This window comes from Vicia villosa, unplaced genomic scaffold (assembly GCF_029867415.1).
Source record: "Vicia villosa cultivar HV-30 ecotype Madison, WI unplaced genomic scaffold, Vvil1.0 ctg.000910F_1_1, whole genome shotgun sequence".
In the NCBI taxonomy this organism is placed as follows: Eukaryota; Viridiplantae; Streptophyta; class Magnoliopsida; order Fabales; family Fabaceae; genus Vicia; species Vicia villosa.
In genome coordinates, this window is record NW_026705408.1 from 88311 (window position 1) to 113265 (window position 24955).

Sequence of the window (24955 nt, forward strand, 5' to 3'; positions counted from 1 at the left end):
CGTGTGGCTAATGAATCTATTGAAAGAGCTGAGCATCAATGAGGGTGAGGCTGTTACGCTCTTGGTTGATATCGTTTCATTATTAATCTTGCTAAGAAACCAATTTCATATAGGAGGAGCAAGCATATTGAGACGAGGTTTAACTCTTGAGGGAACTTGTTAGTGAAGGAATGTTGAGATTATGATATTGTAGAAGTGAAGACCAAGTGGTTGATTTGTTGACTTAGGGTGTCACAAATGATGTGCTCAAAAAGGTTGAAGATGAGCATGTACATGAAAGACTTGGAACACTTGAAATAAGATGATGTGTTAAGAGATTTTGAATATTTCAAGTGTTGTAACCGGTTAAAGCGGAGTTGTAACCGATTATAAACATCAAAATAAGTCAATAAGCATAAGAAAAAAATGCTTTTGGAGTTGATGTAACCGGCTACACATTTACAGTAACCAGTTATGACTGTTAGTTAATTTATGTAATTTCACAATTGTAACCCGTTACAGGTTTTGTGTAACTAGTTACAGGTCCGACATTTGACTTTTTCTCTTATTTGCCTTGACGTTTTTGTATCCTAATCACTTGCATATATACCTTAGAGTTATGTTTGTAATGTACAATGAAAAGTAATAGAAAATTCTCACTCTTAATTATCTCTCTGTTTAATTCTCCTCTACCCCGCTCTCTCTTTCTCCACCTACATAAACTCTTCATTGTTTACCAATCTTGTGATTGCATGTTCTAACACCTTCCCTCATTTCAAATCATCCAGAATCGTGTTTTCACACTTCTCACTCTCACACTTTCTAAAATTTTCCTTTACTTGTTCTCACTAATATTTTCCGAAGTGCTTCTTCGAGAAAGTTCTTTTGTGAGTAAGGATAAGTTATAATTCTGGAAGGGTAGAATTGCAAGTTCACCAAGGAACTTTTATATCTTTTGAGGATCAATACATGTATATAAAGAAGGAACAAGATTCTTATTCAGCAAAGCACCTATGACAATTTCAAATTCTGGGCAAAGCTTCATGAGAAATTGATCTCGTCGACTTGTGTTATAAACCGCTTAAATAGCCGCGAGAAAAGTCTTGGGAACATCAACATGTATAAGAGCAGAGTGTTTTGTCCATAAATTTAAAAAACCAGAATAATATTCTTGAGCAGATAAATTACCTTGTTTGTAATTAGTCATCTCTAGCTCCAACTAAAAATGTTGGGCTGAATTGTCTTGGTTTTAAATACCATTCAAATGGTTTCACGTTTCTTGATCAGTTGAAAATGAGTGCGAACTATTGATCATTTGAGGATCAATGGTACTAAGGATCTAAATTATTATTTGAGCGCCTTTGATGGTGAATTTTAATTCTCCATCCCCATTTTGGTTAGAGGCAAGGAACTAGGATTGTTTGGGGATTCGGGTTTGAGTTTGAGGGAGGTAATAACCATCTCCGACTCGTCCCGTTGCCAATCCTCTATCCGCGTAAATTTCTTTACACAACAACTCGTTAGTGTATCACAACCATTCATAAAGATTATAGATAGTTAAAATAAAAGTCAAACCTTAATTACAATCTAACACTCACGATTATGAGACAATGTGTTTGGATTGACGGTGAACATAATTTATTTTAAAAAATTATGTTTGTTAGAATTTATTTTAACATAATTTAGTTTATATCTTTGGATAGATTTATATAAAAGTGAGTTGAACAATAAACTTACAATGTAAAACATATCCAGAATCAATTTTGGAGGTAGAAGATAAATTTCTAACTTTAAGTAGAATCCATTCTGAATACGGAATCAATTCTACTTTTGATAAAAACAAACACTTCAAAATCATCGAGAATTAATTCTATAAATCTAAAATGGATTACTATTCCAAAAGTCAATTGATAATAAATCTAAAATGGATTACTATTCCAAAAGTCAATTGATAATGGGTCTTCCAAAAGTCAATCGAAACATGCAAAATGTAAAATTTCTTTACTATTTATACATACCAATAAATTCATATTATATATATATATATATATATATATATATATATATATATATATATATATATATATATATATATATTTCTTTGCACGATTAGTGTATCACAATTATTCATAGATACTATTTTATTAATAATTAAAATAAAAATCAAATTTCAATTAAAATTTAACAACCACGATTAATTAACTGTATAAAATCCGTTACTCGTTGCTGGTATATATCAACTAAATTCTAGATGTATTCCTCTAAAACTATTTCTTTCAATGCTCTTGAAAAACAAACTTCTAAACACAAATATCATGTGTTTTTATCATATGCAAAAATTAAAAAACTATATTTTTGTCAAAAATAAATAAAATAAAATCAATCTATTTTCTGGATTATTTTGTAAGCTGTTAAGTTACAGCGGTTTCATACCACTTATTTGCTTCCCTAACGCCCTCAACCTTAAGTGCTCCGAAAACCCTGCCGCCAAATTCTCATCCTTCCAAAACCGAAACACAAAAACATACAAAAACAACATTATTCACATCAATTTTTTCCTAATCCATTTTCAACCAAAAAATAATCTTAACAAAAATAATAGAAATATTATTCTCAAAATAATCACCAGAATCTATACAAACAACAAGATTAATCAATCACATTCTTGTTAATTTTCCCATCACTACAAAAAAAAAAACGTGTGAATGTTATGAACCTAATGAACGTATATGCATGCATGGTTGTAACAATATATCAATGAATGAATGTCTTCGTCTACCTCTTCTTCACGTTCAAAATCAAATGCTAATTCTGAAATGACCAAAGCTAATAACCAATACAGCATTTCCCTTAGCCCTATCCATCCAATCATCAATACACCCAATTCAACGCCTGACACTCCTAATGTCAAGAGTGAAAAAAAGAAAAAGGTTCTTTTTTTTTTCTTCAAATTTTCTTTCTTGAATTGCATTCATTGTTATTACATTGTTGTTGATTTTGTTTTGTTTTTGTATAGTCTATCTTGCCGAAGATTTTTGGATCGAAGCGAAACGGGAGAGGCTCGGATGAAGATGCACTCAAATCTAATCCGGAAGCAGATTCAATTTCAATTAGTCTTGGTATTCACTGAATCTCTTTCGTTTTCGTTTTTCGTTTTCTCGCGCGGTTGGTTACTTTATTGATCTTCTATTTGAATTTGTTGTGTTGAAAGATTTGGAGAAGAAGTTGGAAACCAAGAAAAAAGCATTTCTTGAAGGTCCCATGATGAGAAAGAGTTTCTCAGGTATATGATTTTTTTTAATTTTGTTTACACTGATAATCTTTTGGTCAATTCTGCCCTTGTAGCTATCAAACAAGATGAAATTTTTCTTAAGAATTTCTACTATTTTGGCAGCTTACCTAACATTGATATTTTGTTATTATCTATTTAACAATGAGACTTTAGATTGAAAACGCGTTCATATTGGTGTCTGATACGCGTTAGTACCAAACAACCAATACATGTGGTCACATTCAATTCAGTTATTATATAAATTTTTAATTTATTACTGGTGTTGACGTGTGATTGCTAGTTTCGTATATGGATAATTACAAGTTTTTCCTTGTGTGCGAAGAAATCAAATTTTCTTGTTTGATATTGACTTTAAGCTTCTCTTGTCTTTATCATGGTAGATGAATACTCTTTGAATTATAGATTTGTTAGGATATGAAAATGTGACAAAGTAAACCAATGGTTTTTAATTTCTTATCAACTCACAGAAAGGGAAACTAGCCCTGGGATTGAAGGCTTAAATTTATGCACTTTTGAACAACGGCCGATGCCTCTGGAAAACGAAATTCAGAGTTTCAGGTAAGGGATTTCATTTTCAGGTCAAACAAGGCTTCAACATGTTTGCATATACCATGTTAGTTATTGATGCTGTGCTGTTTCGTAATTGGAATTGCAGGGTCTTTGTTGCAACATGGAATGTAGGAGGAAAATCTCCAAGCTATGATCTCAACCTTCAAGATTTCTTGCTGGTGGAGGGTTCTGCAGATATTTACATCTTAGGGTACGAACCGACTCAAAAGCAATTGTTTCTATAAACTTGTTTTCATTCAAATCATTATTATAAGTCTATAACTATTGATGTTATGTTATATGTTCAGATTTCAGGAAATTGTTCCTCTAAGTGCTGGAAATGTTCTAGTAATCGAAGACAATGAACCAGCTGCAAAGTGGTTAGCATTGATAAGTCAAGCACTAAACACACCGAAAAATGAATTAAGCGATTCATCCGATTCAGGAACCGGATCGAAATCAAAGGAATCAAAGTCACCGGCGAGTCTAAATTTCTTTCAGAAGCCTTCTCTTAAAGCTATCAGTAGAAACTTCAGGGCAGAAGGAAGCAGCCTCCTTAAGGCATGCAATTGTCCTGTGGAATCTCCGTTAAGAGAGAGGCGGAGGGTTAGAAAGTTTAGTGATCCTATGAGTAAGTTAGAAACCGAGATTCGCGGAGAAAGCAGTATGGAAGAGTTGCTTTCAATTGCAGAAATACCTGCTACTCCTGGCCAATCTAAATACTCCCTTATATCAAGTAAACAAATGGTTGGGATTTTTCTTACCATATGGACTAAGAAAGAATTAGTACCACACATTGGTCATCTTAGAGTAGACTCTGTAGGGAGAGGAATCATGGGTTGCTTGGGCAACAAGGTAACCACGAGAATCCCTATGTCATTCAACATAAAACTAGTACTCTAAAATATAAAACTGATCTTTGTACAATTGATCGCAGGGGTGTATATCGATGAGTATGTCATTGCATCAAACGAGCTTTTGTTTCGTATGTAGTCACTTGGCTTCTGGCGAGAAGGAAGGCGATGAGGTGAGGAGGAATTCTGATGTAGCTGAGATTCTCAAAGGCATACAATTCCCTAGGATTTGCAAGAATCCTTGCCGGAGAGCACCAGAAAAGATAGTAGATCACGAGTAAGTCATCAAATATCTATATTAGAACTCAAAAGAACTGAAGGACTACTGATTACGTACCTTTTGAATTCTAACAATGTTTTGCGTGTTTTGCAGTCGAATAATATGGCTCGGAGATTTGAATTATAGGGTGGCATTGAGTTATGAAGAAACAAGGGTTCTATTGGAGGATAATGATTGGGACACTTTGTTAGAAAAAGATCAAGTGTGTCCTTCTACCTACTCATATACATATACATATACATTCATGATAGAAAAATTCAATGAGTCGAGTAAATTTACTGATAAATTTGCTTTTCATTTTTATTCAGTTGAACATAGAAAAAGAAGCAGGAAGAGTTTTCAGTGGTTTCAAAGAAGGAAGAATAGTCTTTGCACCAACTTACAAGTATTCACAAAATTCAGACTCTTATGCTGGTGAGACTGTTAAATCAAAGAAGAAACGTCGAACGCCAGCATGGTATTGCTTCATCACCATGTCACATTCACAATCAATCAAAAACTTATGATATATTAATCAAAAACCATTATCATTGATAATATTATGCTGTTGAACAATTGTCAGGTGTGATAGGATACTGTGGCGTGGCAGCCGCATCGATCAAGTATCATACATTCGTGGAGAATCAAGATTCTCTGACCATAGACCTGTTTGTGCTGTCTTTTCTGTGGGTGTGGAAGTAAGAAGCAGAAACAATAGATTCAGAAAGGGCTATTCTTATACAAGCCCGAGACTCGAATATGAAGACTTGATACCTCAAAGGCATAGTTTCTATGATTATTAATCCAAACCTCAAACCAAACTTGTATATTTTTCTCTTAGTGTCTATATAGAAGAATGATGATTTTTCGCCTTGCTTTTATTGTCTTTCTATTTTGCCACCACACTCACCAAAATGTCCTTAGATGGTTAGAATTAAACAATCCTTAACTCCTAACAATTTATTGTAAATAGAGTTGAACCATTCATTGTCATACAAACATGAAATATAGAGGAGAAACATATGGTATTAATAATAATTTGAACAGACTAAAGCTCACTTTGAGTTACATACCAGAACATAGATGGTCCCTACTTATTTAAATCTCTATTTTCTATCTTATTAAAAAGTTGAAAGAAGACATATTGGCACGCTGATCGGATCATCTACGGTGTTGTCTTTGTGTCCAGTGGGATTTTATCCACCGGACAAGAAGACAGCACTGCAGATGATCCCAGTTCAACAGAGAGGAAAAGAACCTAATGGTATGTCAAGTCCCAAATTGAGGTTTCTTCGTGACTTAATGTGGTATCTTGTTCTTGATTTTGATTCAAGTCCACATTATCTCTTTGCATGTTTACTCCCATGTGCAATTCAAGATCTTGCATGCCATTAAGCCAAAATTCACCATAACCTTCTACTGTCCTATCCACAATCTCTCTCAACTCATTAACATTCCCAACGAGGCTTCCATGATCCTGATTCTGATTACTAGTTCCTGCTATATCCATATTAAACCAATCATCTGACAGATAATCATGGAAAGGAACATGACCTTGTCCTGATCTGTAAGAACAGAAGGATTCATGATTCACCCTTGAACTCTTGTCTGAAAATCCCATACACAGCTCACTTTGTGGACACTCAGCATATTGACATGAATACATCTTATCAAAGTCAACATCAAAATCAAAACCAAACTCACTCTTCCTCTTCTCATTCAAAACATGTGTAACAACACTACTAGAGCTTTCACCATCTTCTGATATCTTGAGACACTTTCTAGTGATTTCTGAAAGCAAAGCTTGTTCTTGGTTCATAACTTTGCACCAAGTTGCACTATCTTTAGCAGTCATCTTATCTTGCAAAGTCTTGGACTGAGTCACTAGCCTTCTAACTTTATCAACATCAGGAGACAAGTGTTTGATGATTGCAGCCAACACAGAAACCTTCCAACCCTTTTTCAAATCATGAGGCTTTCTATAAGGTGGTGGACCTTGTTTTTCTGCCATAAAACCTTGTTGACCCCACCACTGTTCTTTGCCATTTGGCCACCAAGGAGGAGCCAAACCTCTTTCAAGAGGGAACCTTCTTTGTGGTGGCACACAGTGTTGCATGAGAGCTGAAAGTAGTGAACCTAAAGTAGTATCTTGTAACTCATAAAGTAAATGCATGTATGATGAAATTGAATCTTGTTGATTTTCTAAGAGTGGTGGTGGTGGTGGTAATAATAAGTATTTGGAAACTGCTTCTGGTGCTTTTTGACTGAACTTGACTTGTTCTTTCCACCACTCACGCAAGCTTTCTGAAGAACCTGTCACTGGTTTTCCATTCTCTGGGATAATACCATAGACAAAACCTTGAGCTTTGCATATTGTCATAATCTTCATCATATATTTCAGGATTGAATCTTGTGCTCTTGACATCTTCTTTCGTCTCGATGCTTCATCTTTTGCTTGCTGGTTTTGTTCTTGTTTCTTGCCTTTCTCCTTTAGCTTCTGTAGTAGGATTTTGTCCTTCCACATGCGTTTCTTCAGCTCATCATAATCTATTTCTTCTTCCACTTCTTGTTGATCAGATAGGTTGGTTTCTTCAGTGATTTTCACCATTATTTTTTTTCTGTGAATTCTTGTTTTATAGTTTCTGCAAAACTGAGAATGTTATTGAAATGTAATGCAATGAGTGTATATATGTGTGAGTGTGCATGAAGGTACTGGAATGGCGGTGATGATTCAGTTATGAAATGGTGAAGTGAGTGCCGCGTGTGTTGAATTCACGTGCCTGGGTATGGATTCCATGTAGTAATGCTCTCAGACTAATTACTAGATTCATACATATGAACACTGTTTCATCTTATTTTTTATACCACCAATCTTATCTTTTCGATGTAATAAAAATATTACATTCTTTTTTTTAATAATTTTTATGAAATATATATTTGCTAGACTACTATTTCATTTTATTTAATTTTGCATAGAGGAATGAATTATTGAAGGATATTTTGAGAAGAGTAAAGCTATTACGTCATCTTGGATACCCTATGAACGATAAACCTTCTCAGGATCAAATCCAATAGTTACTTTTACACGACATTAAGATTACTAAGAAATATTAGTCGGGCCTGGAGTGATGTTCAAAAGAAATTTTTTGGGCCAAAGAATGCTATAGCAAGGGAACCTTATACCAAATGGGTTTTTAAGAGGGTTAGCTACCATTTGTTGTTGATCCTGCATATAAGCCTGACGTTCCTGATCCCATTATTTTATTCGTGGAAGAGGTAGAAGAACTTAAGGAGAAGGAAGGTTTGGAGCTTAAACTTCAACAATTAACTTACGAAAAGAGTCAGTTACTGTTCTGGACTGGGCCAAGGTTAGGCCCAATATAGTTTCGGCCCAGTAAACCTCAGAGGCCCACGTTCCTCCATGACCCTCTTCTGCACCTAGGATGCCCACCTTAGACATGCTCGGCTGCCCCGTATCCCCGGAGCATGTGGCACCCGGCATGATCGTGTGTTCCCCGTGAGCCAGCGCTCGGCACTAACATTCCCACGAGCACCTTCGTTGCCGAGGACCCTGCCCCGCGCGGGGCTCCTTCATATCCAACCCTCCGAACAGCACGGATCCCACGTGGCTCCTAAAAGACCGCGTCTCCCTTGAACTTAGGAGCGGTTAACTAGGACAGAGGGCATACACGCACCTCCGATATTTCCGCTCAGGAAACCTGGCAGTTTCCTAGTTGGGCTTGGGAATCCAACCCAATAGCGAGATCATGGCCCAGCGCTGGGGGCTATAAATACCCTCTTTGACTAGAGGGTCAGGTATTCAATTCTCTTCTAACCTTATCTAGTACTTGCTCTCCTTTGCTCCTCTACTCACTTTGGCATCGGAGTACCTTGCAGGTACACCCCCCTCTCACTTCACGAAGACCCAGCATCCGAGCAGGCCTTGACGACTCTTCTGATCAGGTACGATCAGTGGCGATTAGCTCCAGTCCCTTTACTGATGCGTCGAATATCCTCCTAGCAGCTTCGATGTCGGCATTGACAGTGACTACTCGTCCCCTCTTCGTATAGAACTTCATCTTCAGGTGAACGGTTGAGGGGACGGCAGTGAGTTCGGCCAAAATGGGGCGCCCGATGATGCAGTTGTAGAGGGTCTTGCAGTTTATCACCAAGAACCGTGTCTTGACTTGCCTGGAAGCTTCCCCCTCCCCGAAGGAGACGAGCAGTTCGACGTAACCCCACGGCTTTGTGGTTGTTCCGTTGAATCCTTGGAGGTCGGAGCCCACGTAAGGAGTGAGATGTGAGTCGTCCAGCTGTAGGGTTTGGAAGAGATGGGAGTACATGATGTCGACCGAGCTTCCCTCGTCGACCAGGACCCGACGGACGTCGAAGTTCGCCATCCTCGCTCGCACGAGCAGTGGGATTGTGGCGTTCGGGGCGCCGCCGGGTAGCTCCTCCAAGTAGAAAGTGATTGGTTCTGACCTCCCTTTAAATCTCCTCAGGGTTGGGGTCATGTTCGTGGTGGCGCTGATCAACTCGTCGAACTTCCTTTTCACGGAGCCGATTGTGAGGGAGCCAGGGTCCCCGCCGTTGGATATCAGCATTGCTGTCGGGAACCCTTCCCAGACGCTGAGGGCAGATGTCACTCCGACCGAGGGTATGAAGTCTTCTGGTCGGGTGACGGATAACGCCACCTGCAGCGGCCTGGCATTCGGTGAATTTCCCTCGTCGGAGCTCCGACGGTCATTCCTTCTGGGAGGGTCTCCTCTCTTTGTGTACTTAGAAAGGTGACCCTCTTTGATCAGTGTCTCGATGGCGTCCTTCAGGTGTATGCACTCGTCTGTCAGGTGCCCGTGGCTCTTGTGATACTTGCAGTATTTGGACTTGTCGGTCCCCGACCGGGAGGAATTCGGCTTCGGGGGCCTGATGTTGGAGTTTCTGAACTCGGCGTTTATGCACTCGGCCAGGATCTTCTCCCGTGAAACTTTCAGGGGGGTATAGTCGTTGAAGCGTCCTGCTGGCCCTCTGCGCTCCTTTGTGTCGCGGGACCTGTCGTCCCTCTTTCTCTCGTTTGCTCGGGGCGCGGCGGACGGGTCTTGGCTCGAGCTCCGAGTAACGCCATTTCCCCTTGATGCTTTGACTGCGACCGTTTCGCCTTCCTCGAAGGAGATGAAAGCCTGCGCCCTTTTCAAGATGGCGTTCATAGATCGCATTTTTTCGATCTTTATCGCTTTCCTGAATTCGCTGCCGGGGAGGAGCCCTCGCTCGAGGAGATACCTTTTCATGTAATCGGTCGTCTCCACTTGGATGGCCTCCTTGTTGAATCTGTCGAGGTAGTCTCGGAGAGGCTCGTTGGTCCCTTGGACTACAGCTTCGAGGTTTGCCTCTGATTTCGGTTGACGGCGGGAAGCAGTGAAGTGACTCAGAAAGAGTTCCTTGAGCTCGGCCCAAGACTTGATGGAGTTAGGAGGGAGATTCCTGTACCAGGTCATTGCCCCCTTTCGGAGCGTGGTTGGGAAGATCCGACATTTGATGGAGCCGTGGACGACGTGATACTCCATGACGGCCTCCAGGTTCCTAATATGATCGTCGGGATCTGTAGTCCCGTCGTACGCATCCAAAGTTGGGGGTTTTTCCATTCCTCGGGGAAGGCGAGCCCTTCGGATGCTTTCGGATAAGGGGCTGCGGAATTCCTCCTCGTCGCTGGCGCTCGGAGAGATCGAGCGTGTGTTACGCCGGGCGGGTTCCTCCTTGCGAGGTTTCCTCCCTTTCCTGGCGAGCCTTCTTTCCTCTCTGTCGGGAGAAGGGCTGTCCTCCTCTGTGGGCTCAGGCCTTGACGACTCTTCTGATCAGGTACGATCAGTTACCCATGATAAATACCACACCTAAGAATTTACCTATATGTATTAGGTGTGGTATTTTTTTAATTATTTTATTTTTCATATTAATTGCCATGTGTCAAGTAGCTAGTGGACGCTTGTTTAAGATTGAAAAGTCAAATTATGTTCTTTTTAGCACTATAACATGCTGATTGATCCAATAATGGCACCGCCCGGGGATATCTGCCTAGAGACGCCTACGGATATCTGCCCTAAAACTTTATAGGACAGTGGTGGATGGTTTTAGGGCAGATATCCGTAGGCGTCTCTAGGCAGATATCCCCGGGCGGTGCCATTATTGGATCAATCAGCATGTTATAGTGCTAAAAAGAACATAATTTGACTTTTCAATCTTAAACAAGCGTCCACTAGCTACTTGACACATGGCAATTAATATGAAAAATAAAATAATTAAAAAAATACCACACCTAATACATATAGGTAAATTCTTAGGTGTGGTATTTATCATGGGTAACTGACTCTTTTTGTAAGTTAATTGTTGAAGTTTAAGCTCCAAACCTTCCTTCTCCTTAAGTTCTTCTACCTCTTCCACGAATAAAATAATGGGATCAGGAACGTCGGGCTTATATGCAGGATCAACAACAAATGGTAGCTAACCCTCTTAAAAACCCATTTGGTATAAGGTTCCCTTGCTATAGCATTCTTTGGCCCAAAAAATTTCTTTTGAACATCACTCCAGGCCCGACTAATATTTCTTAGTAATCTTGGATACCCCCCCCCCATGTCGTGTAAAAGTAACTATTGGATTTGATCCTCAGAAGGTTTATCGTTCATAGGGTATCCAAGATGACGTAAAGTTAACACAAGATTATAATTAATGTAACCATGCATCCCAATTATAGTAACATTAGGAAAATCTCCACATTTATAAATAACCTCTTCAATATTAAGTTTCCTTGTATACCATAAGACGAAATCAGCACTGAGAGTCCTCAACTTTTGAGACCATTCACGTCTTGTCAGGTCCTTAGCCAAATAGTTTTCCTTATACAAATGGGATGTCAACCAAGAATATAGGATATGGATACAACAAAAAAGCATCCCCTTCCCTTTCACACAACGATTGTGAATGGTATAATAAATATTAGCAAGTATTGTAGGAGTTGGATCAGCACCTAAAACCTTTACCGTCCAGAAAACATTGATAGCAGCAGGGTCCACATAATCAATAACTTTGTGAAACAAAATCACCCCAAACATCAAAAGAGCTAAACAATTCCGGCATGTCTCCCACTGTTTCTTTTGAGCATAAGATAAAGCCTGCAATTCTAAGAAAGACCTTTTAATCCATTGAACATCACCATCAGCTTTGTAGTTGACTGCCAAGTTTGTGGAGGGTATCCTTAACTCTTTGGCAAAATCAACAACCTTAACTACTTTCCAAATTCCTGTATAAGCCTCTTTCTTGATTTTGGAAAATCCCAAAATCCTGTCAAACTCTTCCAAAGTAGGTGCTAACTGGATGTCCTGGAAAGTAAAACACCTTAGCTGAGAATCGTAAAACTGAACAAGGGCGGTGATGGCCTCTACTTGAACATTGACTTTCAGCAACTCAAGAATATTTCCATAGCAGTCAACAAATTTGTCTAACGCTTTGTCTGTTAGCTTTCCCTTAATCATTTTCAACTTTGTCACATCGGACAAGGCAATACTGATGCGGAAGATCTGTTTCTTGTTTGAACTCATCTTCAAGATACTCACTGAAACCTTATTATTATTTTTTATTCCTGTGGATAAGACATAAACAAGGAATGCAAAAAAATGAATGCAAGATGCAAATATCATGGATGCTCCGTCGCAGCTTTATCCTTTAAGTTAGGCGTATGTGAAATTCTTCTAATATCGATGCAAATATTTGAATGGGAAACCCTCTCTGACCCTTTTTTATCTCTTCAAAGTCTATCATGGCATTGTGACTGAGGCATGGGGTTGTGGTTAAATTTCTCTAGTATCGATTTTTTGTGGCGTAGGGGATTTTTCAAAGAACTTGAATTGTTTTGAAGGCTGGTTCTTCCTAGTTACTCGTATATAACTGTTTCCTAAGTACTAGAAAAAGAGTCACTTCCTGATGGGAAATGGGGATTATGCTTACAAAAGAGACGACTTCTTTCAAGAAGCGTTATATTTGAAGAAGCGGTTGATAAATTTCGTCAAAGAGCTGGGTAATCTCGAGGGCGTTACTCCTCAAAATGAAAACGCCCAAAAAACAGTTGAAACACCTCATTGACACTCGCTTATTGATGGATGCTCGTACCAGGGAAGAAAGGAAGATTATTTTTGGTAAGTCTTGAAAGTTCTTCGCCTTTTTGTCTTTTACTTACTTAATCCTAGCGTATTTATTTTGGTAATGACTGTATGCAGTTTCAATGAAGGTGAGAAAGTGATCTGTCTTTTACATCGGGGAATACGGCCAAGAAGAACTGTAGCGGACCCTTCCACTACTCGAAAGCCCCACGTGGGTTTTGCTGCTCTGAATGCTCTCCAGCGGACTTTGCATTCATCTGTTCCTCTGACCCTCATGCCAGTCAGGCGTCCGACCCACGCCCTTTTAAGAAATGAAGGGTTCCTCCTATAGAGGAGGATTGTTAATATTTAGCCAATTTGTCCATGTGTACCCTGGAGGAAGAACTGGAGACACTGGCGCGTTACAATCAGCGTGTCTCTACTGCTTTGGCCCTTGGTGGTGCCGCTTGTACGTGAAGAAAAGCACCGACTTAAAGAAAATGTGTGTAGCGTGATGCTCCAATTGGATACGTACCTGAAAGAAATACAAACAACTTCTACTTCTCTTATTGGGATAGGTGATGCTTTACGCCTCCTTAATCTCCCTGGCTTTCTTGCCGATCAGGTGACGCTTTCGGTGAAGGGTATAGCAAGGAAGGACAAGTCTCTAAATTTTTCCTTAAATACTTTAACATCTACCCAGGATTCTCTTTCAGGGGCTCAAAGAGATCTATAGTCTTTGCGTCTTGAGAATTCTTCCTTGGCTAAATGTTTAAGTAACTATTCTGCTTCCAGCCTTTGGGCTATTTTATAGTCTTTTGAGAACGCCTTGCAGCAAGTGGAGCATTTTCATTGTCCTCTGTGTATTTTGAGGGAGCAGGTTTGGCCGGATCAGATGCTCAAAGATGGGAAGGTTGTTTCCCTGCTTGGGGTAGCCTTCCTTCCTTTATTGTCACATTTTATGTGTAAATTATTTTTGTAATGGATAAATAGATATGTTAGTGTTTTTACTTGTTTGAGGTATGTTTCTGTGACTCCAAATGTGGAGCTTCGAATTCCGTGCGAACTTACGAGGTATTTCCTCGAAGTTTATTGCACATCTCCAGGGCCATTCTCGGTCAAAGGTTGGTTCCCCTTCCATTGTCTAAGTGAAAACCTCGTCTTAGGTCGACGTGTGGTTTTTCCACTTTATTTAAGTGTGTGCTTTATGCTATTGGGAATTGATTGGTGTAGTCGCACGCGCGTGGCATTTGCAACAACACCCCTAAGTCTTTGTGTTGGGGCCTTGATCCTTTTGGTTGTACCTCGAACTCGTCGTTATATTACAAAATCACAAAGAAATTAATATTTCATTAACAATTTGGAAGTAATCCTACATCTGAGAAAGATGATTATTGATCCGCTGTCGCGCACGGATCAAAATGAGTAATTTTAAAAAGTATAGATAACGACAATGGCTCAATTCGTATCACAAGGATTCTTGTATTATTATTAATCTACTGAAATCGATTTGGGGGATTTATGGTTTAAGGATCGATCTAGAAAACCACGCAAAATGGCATCCAGTAGCTCCAGTTATGATTTTCACAGTAAAAACTGCTTATGCTGAAAATAAAATACAAAAATAAATTAAAAGTAAAAATAAAATTAAATCTAAAAACAAAATAAAATAGTAAAATAAATAAAAACAAACTAGAGAAATGCTTAAGTACAACCGTAAAAGAGTGTACATTAAAATGCACTGATCAATTATACAAAAATAATGTCAAACACAAATAATAGAAAAACATAACCAGGTTGACTAGCCACCACTTATTCTTTTAGTTTTACTTCTCGTTGGTACAGCCACTTTTAGGAGTCTGGACGTTCATGCTTCTGAGTTGGCCCCGATTATGGATGTCATATTGATTTTTATCGTTTTACCTTCTTCTTAGTCTCGGTGGAGTGCTTGATAGATTCTTTTTGCTCCTTCGAGATTGTCATTGATGGTGACTTTCTGTCCTTGAAGATTGTGATATTAGAGCTTTAAATGGGCCTTTGAGGCTATAACATCCAAGGTGGATGCGAAGGGCCTTCTAAGAATGCAATTATAAATGCTCTTGTACAGAACTACAAGGAGTCGCGACCTGGCAGGCTGGATGTCTCTCCCCTCTCCTACAAATATAATTAACTCAACGTACCCTCATAGACATGTTGTCGTGTCGTTGAATGCATGCAGATCTGAGCCTTCGTATGACCATAAACTTTCTTTCTCATGCCCATATTCTCAAACAACTCATAGTACATGATATCGCACGAGCTACCTCTGTCAATAAGAATTAGAGAGACATCAAAATGTCTGGTTGTACCAGTTATCACTAAAGGGAAATTTTTGTTTGAAATTCCCTTTACTTTCTCACAATCTCAAAACCCTCGCAGTGGTCGGTTGGGGGTTTTAATCAACGTACCTCCATCCTTCTTATGGATGACCAGCGTCACCAAAAATAAAAAATAAAAGTACCTTAGTTTAAACAGCGTTGAAATAAATTTTGATATTACGATATCTCCCTGGCAAAAACTTGATGTGTGTGAACCGCAAATGCATGGTTGTGTCAAGTAATACCAAAGTTCGACCCCTCAGGGAGATGTGTGATTACCAATATATATATATATATATATATATATATATATATATATATATATATATATATATATATATATATATATATATATATATATATATATATATAGGACATATCATATGAGAATGCCATATTTATATGAGAATGTGAGAATGAATCTGAACCATTGAATTTTAAAATAAGTGGTGGAGATTATGGGTGAATCTTTATATATATATATATATATATATATATATATATATATATATATATATATATATATATCAACTATGCGTATCTAAGGTGATCACAAGTTGTTTGTTTAAGTGCAGATTGAAAAATAAAGTTTTAACAGTTAATATAAGATAGAACTAGGAATTAAGATTCATCCAACTAGACTCACCCCTGCGATTGTGTATGCTTTGAATTAAGAGAAGTTTTAAGCAATTTTTATAGAAAATAAGATAAATATGTGTGTCACCTACTTTCATGGCATGCGCATCTGAACATGTTTCAGGCACAACTAAGTAAATTAATCAAGAGCGTTACGTTTTGTCACATGACGACGCATCTTGATTGTTTCTCAATTGAGATCAAGTCGCATTTTCAATGGTACCTCGAACTTAGTTGTTTAGCAACTCGCTTTCGAATATCGATTCATTATTTTTTTGATACATGAACATCATCTCTAATGACTTTGCTTTCGCCAATGTCATAAACGTGAAAATAGTACTTGATTTCTAAAATAAGTAACGCCTAAACATCTTGTAATTTCAAAGACATGGATTTAGTAGAGATTTATCATAAGATGGAATCACATAACCCCAAGTCCCTAAGAATTTATTCACTCGTGGTGAGATGGATAACAACAATAATATATAATAAAACCATTGGATGAAAAGTAAATTACAAAATAGCAATAAGATGAAAGCAAGAATATAATAATAAATTTATAAAATGCTCAAAGTTACAATGTAATCAAGCTTAAAGCTAAAAGACTTCAGAAAATAACAAGTGTTGCAAGAAGTTTTATTACCAAGTGATGAAAATGAAGGATCATAAGGCCCTTATTTATACTAATTCAAGTCCTAAGTCACTAATTATTTGCACAAATTTCGTGCTTAATGGATACTTAACACTAGTCATGGAGAAAATGGGAGTCACAAAAGCCAAAAAGTCACAAAAACTGCCAAAAAACCAAAAGTTCGTAACTACACAAGTGCTTACATGGGTTGTGTTAGGCAACACAGGCTGGCTGTGTCAGCCTCAGATTTGATGTATGGAGGGGGCTTCAAGGAGGCAACACGGCCTGTGTTAGTGGACACAGCCAGACCATGTTTTCTTTAGAAATTTTGCATTGGAAATGCCTTGCTTCGTGCAATCTTCTTCCTTTTCATCCCAATTTGCTCCATTAACTTCTTATTCCCTGAAAACAAACATAGGACACCAAAACGAGTAAAAAAAGAACTAGAATGATGAAAACACACATTAGTTAAAAGGTAAAACAAGCAAGAAATATGACATTTTTATCGTCTATCAACAGCTTAAGCAAGCTAGATTAACTTGAACACTTTGAACAAATTCACTAAGAACTTAAATATTGATAAACCATGTTGTGAATTAAAATTTTGTGGGGACTTTTGTTTAAGGGAAAATATAGTTCTAAGTTGGGAAGAGTTAATAGGTGCATAATTTATTAGAAGACCTTACATGTTTCTAAGTACTTATTTAGCTTTCTTAAACAAAAATTTATCACAATTCCTCTAATACACGCACATAATAGTGATTGTTCTCACTAGATAAAGATGTTATAATTTACATTGTTTTGTGTACTAGGTAAATGGAAGTAAGCAGTCATGAAAGATCAAAGCATAATGAACATTGAAGCCAAGGAATCAAGAACTCAGGTAAATTCGCTAAGAGATAACTAGCTCGTTTGGCAAATAGAAGTTACAATTTATAGGTTGTAAAAACAAGGAAATTTCTATAATCAAAGAAACATTTGGTTAGAAAAATACTTGCTAGTAGAATAATCCCACATTAAGAGAATTCAAAGAGGTTCATACTTTTCTTAAGTCCAAAGAAATTTTAATATTCTAATCGAATATTCCTACTATTAATGAGTTGTGATTTGTGTGACCACTATAAATAGATATAAGTAGCAGCAGAGGTTGTATTATGTTATTATTTTTTACAGCAATTGCAAAGAGAGACACATAGAGTAGTCGAGAGCTACCAAAAGTCGAGTATTGAAATGGTTCGAGGTGCATACGTGCATGAGTGTGAGGAATCTTTATTTATGTTGATTCATCTCATTTGTTTCATTTTACAACCACCATGTATCTAAACTATTTCATAATGGAGTTTGATGTAATTAATTGTATTCTGATGTATTAGTCTTGATCATGGTGTTAGATATGTTTTATTTATCATTCATGTAAATGTTTATCCTTGTTTTCAATGCTTGTTATGATTTGTTCGTATATAACTCAGTTAATGGATTTAAAATGTTATTGAGATATAATTTTTAGGTCTAGATCCAGGATAATAATTTGTTAAAAACTAAACTCTAGAGATAGATATATATATTTGATATGTGTGAAATTTACCTGATTTTCATCATTTATTCCACACACTTATTTGCTTACTTATAGACAAAGTTATATATAAAAACCATAATTTATGCTTTAATGGAATAGGTTTGATGGAAGAAAAGCCATGATGGAATTATCAAAATCCAAGCCAACAGTAGTTAAGATAACCAAATGATTGAAGGTTAAAGCTACAAAAAATTTGTTGGGCGAATTCCCTTTATTCAACAAATCTGAGGCAGAAAGTTCAAATGGAAAGAAAAGGAAAATTTATTGGGCGGGCCATATTTCTCGCATAAAATATAAGGCGCTTCAAGGGGTTGCTTTGGCCAGAAGGAAACTTAAAAATGCACAATTCACTGGGCGGTCCACATTTCACCTAATGAATGAAGACATGGTTGGAACTCTATTAATAAGACCATAAGCAATCATTTGAAATAATCATCTTGCACATAGTTATATATAACTTTTAGTTTTATTTATATTCTAGTTGTCGTTACAATGATAGAGAACTTAGGGGTTCATAAAGCTGAAGGCTTGTTAAAGTGGAGTGAGCAAATTAAGACATCATTCTATATGATTCAACTTCTACACATTCTTTCTGTAAAAAAAAAACTTCTACATATTCTATCATGCTACCATCATAATGAGTAGCTAAGTTTTTTATTGTTGGGGTTAAGTAAGTACATTATTATTACCTATATGTATTTGATGTGATCAAGACGTTATACCCGTTTTAGTTAATGAAACATATTTTAATCTTTATAACTTTATCTAATGCCTATTTTATTTGTATCATACATGTGAATCGATTTGATGTCGAGAGGCGCTCTTAATTTTAGACTAAAGATGAATGTTTTAATGCCTAAACATGATTTGAATGTTTTTAACATAATATATGGATTGATTTAATGCCAAGAGGTGTTTTAAGGTTTAGATCTTGGTAACCATCTCATCTCCAATGTTAACAAAAAGAAAACGTTTGTCATAAGTTCTGGAATGGCCTTGAAAATTAAGATGTTCCCTAACTTCCTTACCACCGGGTTCCTAACCATACAAAGAGTTAAAAACCCTAATGAAATAGCGAGTCCTTAGATCATTCTAACACGCTTTAAGAAACTAAAGATATGTCACTGGCAACATAAAATAAAAGAGACTATGATTGGCTTCTCTACTACTAGGAAGATCCAAGTTTACCCCTCCAACTCCTCCAACAAGGTTATCTACGGTTCCATCACAATGGAGATTCATGGGTTCACTACCACTTTTAATATAACCCTCCTAAGACTCAAAATTGTCATGAAGGACTATTACGTTGGCCAAAGGGTGTTTACCCATCAAAGGAACAATACCCTGAACTTTTGGGTCTACCACCTCTATATGAGACGAAACATCGTTTATATCATCACTATTAGGTATATTTATAATATTTATATGTTCGTCTTCTAAGTTGGTCATTATTAAAAGAAAGAGCAGGAAGTGACTACATTAAACAAGACTCGAGGGGGAGAAATGGTACCTAAAGAAGATTAAAGATGTGAAGCTGAAGTTACAATGAAAATCGCTCGAAGCGCGAGGAACTAAAGGAGTTATGAAATTCAAAAAGGAAAGGAAAACAATCAAAACAAGTCGTCATGAGTTCAGAGAAGGATGATTGGAATTGACAAAGAAAAAAGACAATTTGCGCAAAATGTGAAATTAACCTAAGAAGAGAATATGCCTATATATAAAAAATGAGGGAGGCAAATCAACGATCTAGAATAAAGAAAGAGAGGCAAGCGAAAATCAATGGACAAGCTTCACCTTGGAATCACAACGACACTTGAGTGCCCTTGAGCACCATAAAGGGCATCATCTCCCCTACCATAGGAGTCTAGGGCCAAATGACATAGTATCCTTGCAAAATATGTTAGTGACAAAGATTGCATTTAATGCACATATTCCCAAGGTTATCTGCTCCTATAGTCGAATGGGACAACAACCCGATGCTAAAAAAGTATTGATATTCCTACACAATGACATTCTTTGGGGGTAACTGTTTTAGGCCAACCACATGCCCAAGGACAATATAGCCCAATTACGATGAGACACACTCCACAAACATGCATGCTAAGACATTAGTGACTCAAAACGCTCACCATCTACTATCAAGCAATTAAAGTTAAAGTCCACCACACTACCAATTATGCCCTTTTCTTAAAAATAATTTTCAAAGCTAAAAGGTTATTTTTGTCATTTCATAATCAACTCATTTTATTCACCCCACATTCAACCCACTTTTGCCACCTATCTTCCATTCATTCTCTCTCCTTCAAATTTCATCCTCTTATAATATTACTTTTATTCTATCTCACTTCTCTCTCCACATTTATTTTTCATTTCATTTCTATTTACTTTTCTCTCTCTCTTACAATTTAGGGAGAATATTTTCACTTTCATTTTAATTTTTTCTCTCAAAATTTTAATAAATTGAATTAATATAATTATTAAAAAAATTATTTTCAAATGTCAAAATTATTCATAATTTTTAAAAAAAATATTTTTACATGTTAAAATTTATATTTTTCCCACGGATCACTATGAACAAAATACCTATTTTATTTTAATTAAGATTATACTTATTTGAGACACAAAATTCTTATTTTCAAATGTCAAAATTTTCTATTTTTCTCACGGGGCACTATCAATAAAATAACCATTTTATTTTAATTAATAATAGTCTTTATTTGAGATATGAAATTCTTATTTTCAAATATTCAAATTAAATTTAAATTATTATTATTATTATTATTCATTTTATAATTAAATAACTCATTTCAAATTTACATGTATATTTAAATCTAATCTATATCGTATTAAATAAATTTGTAACGGGATACGATTAGTTAAATTCACGCAAATTTGTTTTTGATAAAAATTGCTTTCAATATGCATTTGAATACAAATTAACTATACAAAATTATTTTAACCTGTAGAAATTTATAAATATCTAATTTTTTATATAATTATATTTATCATTCAATATTCTAAATATCTAAACAAATTATATATATAATATCAAATAAATGTACCCGTGCGGCAGCACGGGTAGTTTACTAGTTGTCAAATATAATCGATCGGCTCCGACACTACAAAAGAGATATAAATAGCATAGAAACGACTACAAATTTTTAACGCAAAGTGATTTACTTTAGGTGCGAGGGAACTGGTGTCAAGTTCAAAAGACTTTGATTCTTCCTCAACAGTACTCGTAATAAGTGGAGCGCTTTATGGTCAGTGGAATGAAATGAATGAAAAATGACAAAAACTAACAAGTCACACACACAAAACGAGGTTCACTCAGTAAGCAATAACTGTTGCACTTTTCTTTATTACTCCTAGCCGTTCCCATTTCTTTGTTTCTTTCCATCACTACACTTTTTTCCATCCTTGTCGTCCCTTCTTCACACACCACCCTCTCTGCAACCCAATAGCATTAACCTCACTGCTACTGTTTCAGGTTTCTCTTCATCCCTTCGATTTTATTACCCTCATCTACCCATTTCTCTTACAAGGGTCATGTCCCTTTCCTACCAACCTTTATCTGCATACCCTCTTTCACTTTCAAACTCCCTGCTTCACCATGCAACATGGGTCTAAGTTTATATTTTGTTTTCCTCTCTCTGAATCTTAAAGTTCACATTTTTATCTCATTGGGTTTAAAGGGTTATTAAAAATCGAGTCTTTTCTATGAATGATTGGTGAATCAGTGTGATTTGGAAAATGGGTGCTACTAACTCAAGAGGTGAAAAGAATGAAGCTTTGAGTATGTGTAAAGAGAGAAAAAGGTTCATCAAGGTGGCTTTTGATTCTAGATATGATTTAGCTGCTTCACATGTTTCTTACATTCAGTCTCTTAGAAATGTTGGTGTAGCTTTGAGAAGATATGCTGAAGCTGAGGTGCTTGTGGAGTCTTCTTTGTCGATTTCTGATAAAACGCCTTCTCAAACTAGTTACCCTTCTCCTTCATCACCGTTGAATGTTGCTGAGGTTGAGGCTTCAGATTCACCTTTACATAATGAGAGTCCTTTTTCAACACCTGCTCCTTCTCTTAGTTACATGAGATCAAGTGGTTGTGGTTCTGTTACTGTTACAATTGATGCTTTTGGTAACAAGTATTTGGATGATGAGTCCAATGTGGTTTCTGCTATGCCTCCACCACCTCCTCCTCTGCCTGAGTTGGGTGCATCTTGGGATTTCTTTGATCCTGGAGAGGATAGTGAGAGCTTTAGGTTTGTTGTGAATGGTAGTGAGTTTAGAGATTGCAGGGATCAGTGGTTTCAAACTGGTTCAGATGATCATTCAGTTGTTTCAAGGGGAGTTGAAGGTTGCAAACAATTGGTTGATGGAAAAATGAGACAGTTAGAAGCGGTATCGGTATCGGCACCAGGTAACGCTGATGGCGACATAAATATTGAACTGGTTGACAAGGGTGGTGATGGAAGATCAAGTTCTAAAAAGGAGAAGAAGCAAATGGTTGAGAAAGATGTGTGCACAGAAAGAGAGGATCCTTCAGAGTTCATCACTCACAGAGCTAAAGATTTTCTCTCCAGCATTAAGGATATAGAGCATAGGTTCATTCGAGCTTCGGAATCTGGTAGAGATGTTTCAAGGCTGTTAGAGGCAAACAAAATCAGAGTTGGATTTTCTGAGGCAAAAGGTAATTGCTTGTTGTAAAATTCAGATACTCAACATATAAAATGCAATCTGTTAGTTTTGTATTTTCTACTCTTAAATCTAATTACTAATCTACTTCAGTCTTTTGATAGGGAAGTCATCTACAATCGCTTTGATCACGTCCATCCAGCCCGTCTGTTGCCGCAGAAAGACTTCACCTGTTTTCCAGGGTAAGTTGTGACATAATTCTGTAACAGACACTATTTGTTAAACATTATATCTTTGTTGGTTTGTTTTGCCATTTCTAGCAAGATTTTGATCTAAGTTTTTAACTGTTTCATTTGCCTGCTATTTCTTTGACCCTAAGTATGGATATGGACTAATTTTGTCACCCTTTTATGTATAGAACCTGTACAAAAAATTATAAGTTGGAAAAGGACAACATCTTTTCAATCATCCTCATCCAGGAACCCTTTGGCTTCAAAATCAAGGGAAGATTTTGATGATAGTGGAAGTGACTTTGTGGAAGAATTCTGCATGATTGCTGGAAGCCATTCATCCACCCTTGATAGAATGTATGCATGGGAGCGAAAACTCTACGATGAAGTAAAGGTATTACTATTAAGTATTGCAAATAAAAGCATTTGAAAAACATGAGAAGTTACTTGATTATCAGTGTGTAGATTTGCTTGTAAATGTATTGTATCTCCAGCTTCATTTTTCATGTTTTCAACTCTTTTTGTGACTTCCTATTGTGTTATCTGTAGGCTAGTGAATCCATCAGGAAGGTCTATGATCGGAAATGTCTCCAGCTGAGGCATCAATTTGCAAAAGACCAAGGGACTCATGTGATCGACAAGACCAGGGCAGTTGTGAAGGATCTGCATTCGCGGATAAGAGTGGCTATTTATTCAGTTGATTCAATATCTAAAAGAATCGAAAAAATGAGGGATGAAGAGTTGTATCCACAACTTCTGGAATTAACAGAAGGGTATGTAGAGAGTTCTGAAGATTTTATATTTATGTCACTTTGAAGCTTTACTATCTATATGTTATTATGTTAAAACAAATATATTCTTTGTCAATCGAGTCTTAAAGCTATAACTATTGATTTATCGATGATGCAGATTGGTCAAGATGTGGAAAGCTATGCTTGAGTGTCATCATGCACAATACATCACCATCTCCTTGGCATATCATTCAAGGAACGCAACAGGAACCTTGCAAGGAGATGCACGCAGAGAAATAATGACTCGTCTGCTAGAAGAAATCGAGTTGTTTGGTCTGAGTTTTGCAAACTGGATTAACAGCCACACCTCATACGTTGAAGCTCTCAATGGATGGTTGCAACATTGTATACTTCAACCGAGGGAGCGTACTAGGAACAGAAGACCGTTCTCCCCTCGCAGAGCCTTGGCTCCGCCTATATTTGTTCTCTGCCGTGATTGGTGTGCTGGGATCAATGCTTTACCCTCTGAGGAACTCAGTGATGCAATAAGAAACTTTTTGTCTGATCTTCACAATCTGATGGAGCAGCAAAATGATGAATTTCTTAAGAAGCAGAATTCAGCTAATGCAAGCACCCCAGTAAGTGAGATCAAAACAAATGCAGACAATGAAGGTGAATCTGCGAATTTGTATTGCATACATGCAAGTTTAACCAAGGTTCTTGATCGGCTGACCAAATATTCTGAAGCATCATTAAAAATGTATGAGGATATCAGGCAGAAAAGTGAAGTGGCTCGAACTGCATATTATAATTGCAGAACTATCAGGGCTGAAAAATGTTAATTACAGGTTTTATGCTGTTGTATGCTTTGTAGTTCTGGATTTAAACGTATATGAAAACACCTTAAAGAGAAAAAAAATTGTAAACACATATGGTGCTTGACTTAACTCCCTCTACTTGTTTGAAAAGGAAATTTGTAAGATAAAGATTGGTAAAGTATATGTAAGTTATTGATACTATCAGCAAATATCTGGGCATTCAGAAAATGGATGAGTGAATTCAGAAAATGAAAAAAAAAACTATTTGTGTTTAAAACTTATTCC

The 24955-nt window shown here is 37.0% G+C and overlaps 5 protein-coding genes across 5 annotated transcripts; 2 read left to right on the top strand and 3 right to left on the bottom strand.

Moving 5' to 3' along the window:
* Window positions 1–2482: 2482 nt before the first annotated feature.
* On the top strand, window positions 2483–5986 carry LOC131632104 (type I inositol polyphosphate 5-phosphatase 5-like). Its single transcript, XM_058902875.1, has 10 exons — window positions 2483–2909; window positions 2996–3098; window positions 3191–3262; window positions 3739–3829; window positions 3927–4031; window positions 4129–4675; window positions 4758–4951; window positions 5048–5156; window positions 5263–5411; window positions 5517–5986. The coding sequence occupies exons 1-10, from the start codon at window positions 2745–2747 to the stop codon at window positions 5734–5736; spliced, it is 1755 nt and encodes a 584-aa protein (XP_058758858.1). The 5' UTR covers window positions 2483–2744; the 3' UTR covers window positions 5737–5986.
* On the bottom strand, window positions 5942–7753 carry LOC131632105 (putative ETHYLENE INSENSITIVE 3-like 4 protein). Its single transcript, XM_058902876.1, has one exon. The coding sequence runs from the start codon at window positions 7539–7541 to the stop codon at window positions 6192–6194; it is 1350 nt and encodes a 449-aa protein (XP_058758859.1). The 5' UTR covers window positions 7542–7753; the 3' UTR covers window positions 5942–6191.
* Window positions 7754–8892: 1139 nt separating this feature from the next.
* Window positions 8893–10572, bottom strand: LOC131632123 (uncharacterized). Its single transcript, XM_058902898.1, has one exon. The coding sequence runs from the start codon at window positions 10570–10572 to the stop codon at window positions 8893–8895; it is 1680 nt and encodes a 559-aa protein (XP_058758881.1).
* Window positions 10573–11571: 999 nt separating this feature from the next.
* On the bottom strand, window positions 11572–12519 carry LOC131632125 (uncharacterized). Its single transcript, XM_058902899.1, has one exon. The coding sequence runs from the start codon at window positions 12517–12519 to the stop codon at window positions 11572–11574; it is 948 nt and encodes a 315-aa protein (XP_058758882.1).
* An 8916-nt stretch (window positions 12520–21435) lies between these two features.
* On the top strand, window positions 21436–24910 carry LOC131632137 (protein ALTERED PHOSPHATE STARVATION RESPONSE 1-like). The gene is made up of 5 exons (XM_058902911.1): window positions 21436–22946; window positions 23056–23133; window positions 23310–23515; window positions 23671–23894; window positions 24031–24910. Exons 1-5 carry the CDS (start codon window positions 22010–22012, stop codon window positions 24692–24694), a joined length of 2109 nt encoding a protein of 702 aa, XP_058758894.1. The 5' UTR covers window positions 21436–22009; the 3' UTR covers window positions 24695–24910.
* Window positions 24911–24955: the final 45 nt, after the last annotated feature.

Coding starts and splice junctions, on each gene's coding strand:
- LOC131632123 (XM_058902898.1), bottom strand. CDS start 10,572: ATGGAAAAACCCCCAACTTTGGATGCGTACGACGGGACTACAGATCCC.
- LOC131632105 (XM_058902876.1), bottom strand. CDS start 7,541: ATGGTGAAAATCACTGAAGAAACCAACCTATCTGATCAACAAGAAGTG.
- LOC131632104 (XM_058902875.1), top strand. CDS start 2,745: ATGTCTTCGTCTACCTCTTCTTCACGTTCAAAATCAAATGCTAATTCT. Junction 3,830..3,926: donor AACGAAATTCAGAGTTTCAG/GTAAGGGATTTC, acceptor TTGGAATTGCAG/GGTCTTTGTTGCAACATGGA. Junction 4,676..4,757: donor TGGGTTGCTTGGGCAACAAG/GTAACCACGAGA, acceptor AATTGATCGCAG/GGGTGTATATCGATGAGTAT.
- LOC131632137 (XM_058902911.1), top strand. CDS start 22,010: ATGGGTGCTACTAACTCAAGAGGTGAAAAGAATGAAGCTTTGAGTATG. Junction 23,134..23,309: donor GACTTCACCTGTTTTCCAGG/GTAAGTTGTGAC, acceptor TTTTATGTATAG/AACCTGTACAAAAAATTATA. Junction 23,895..24,030: donor CTTCTGGAATTAACAGAAGG/GTATGTAGAGAG, acceptor TCGATGATGCAG/ATTGGTCAAGATGTGGAAAG.
- LOC131632125 (XM_058902899.1), bottom strand. CDS start 12,519: ATGAGTTCAAACAAGAAACAGATCTTCCGCATCAGTATTGCCTTGTCC.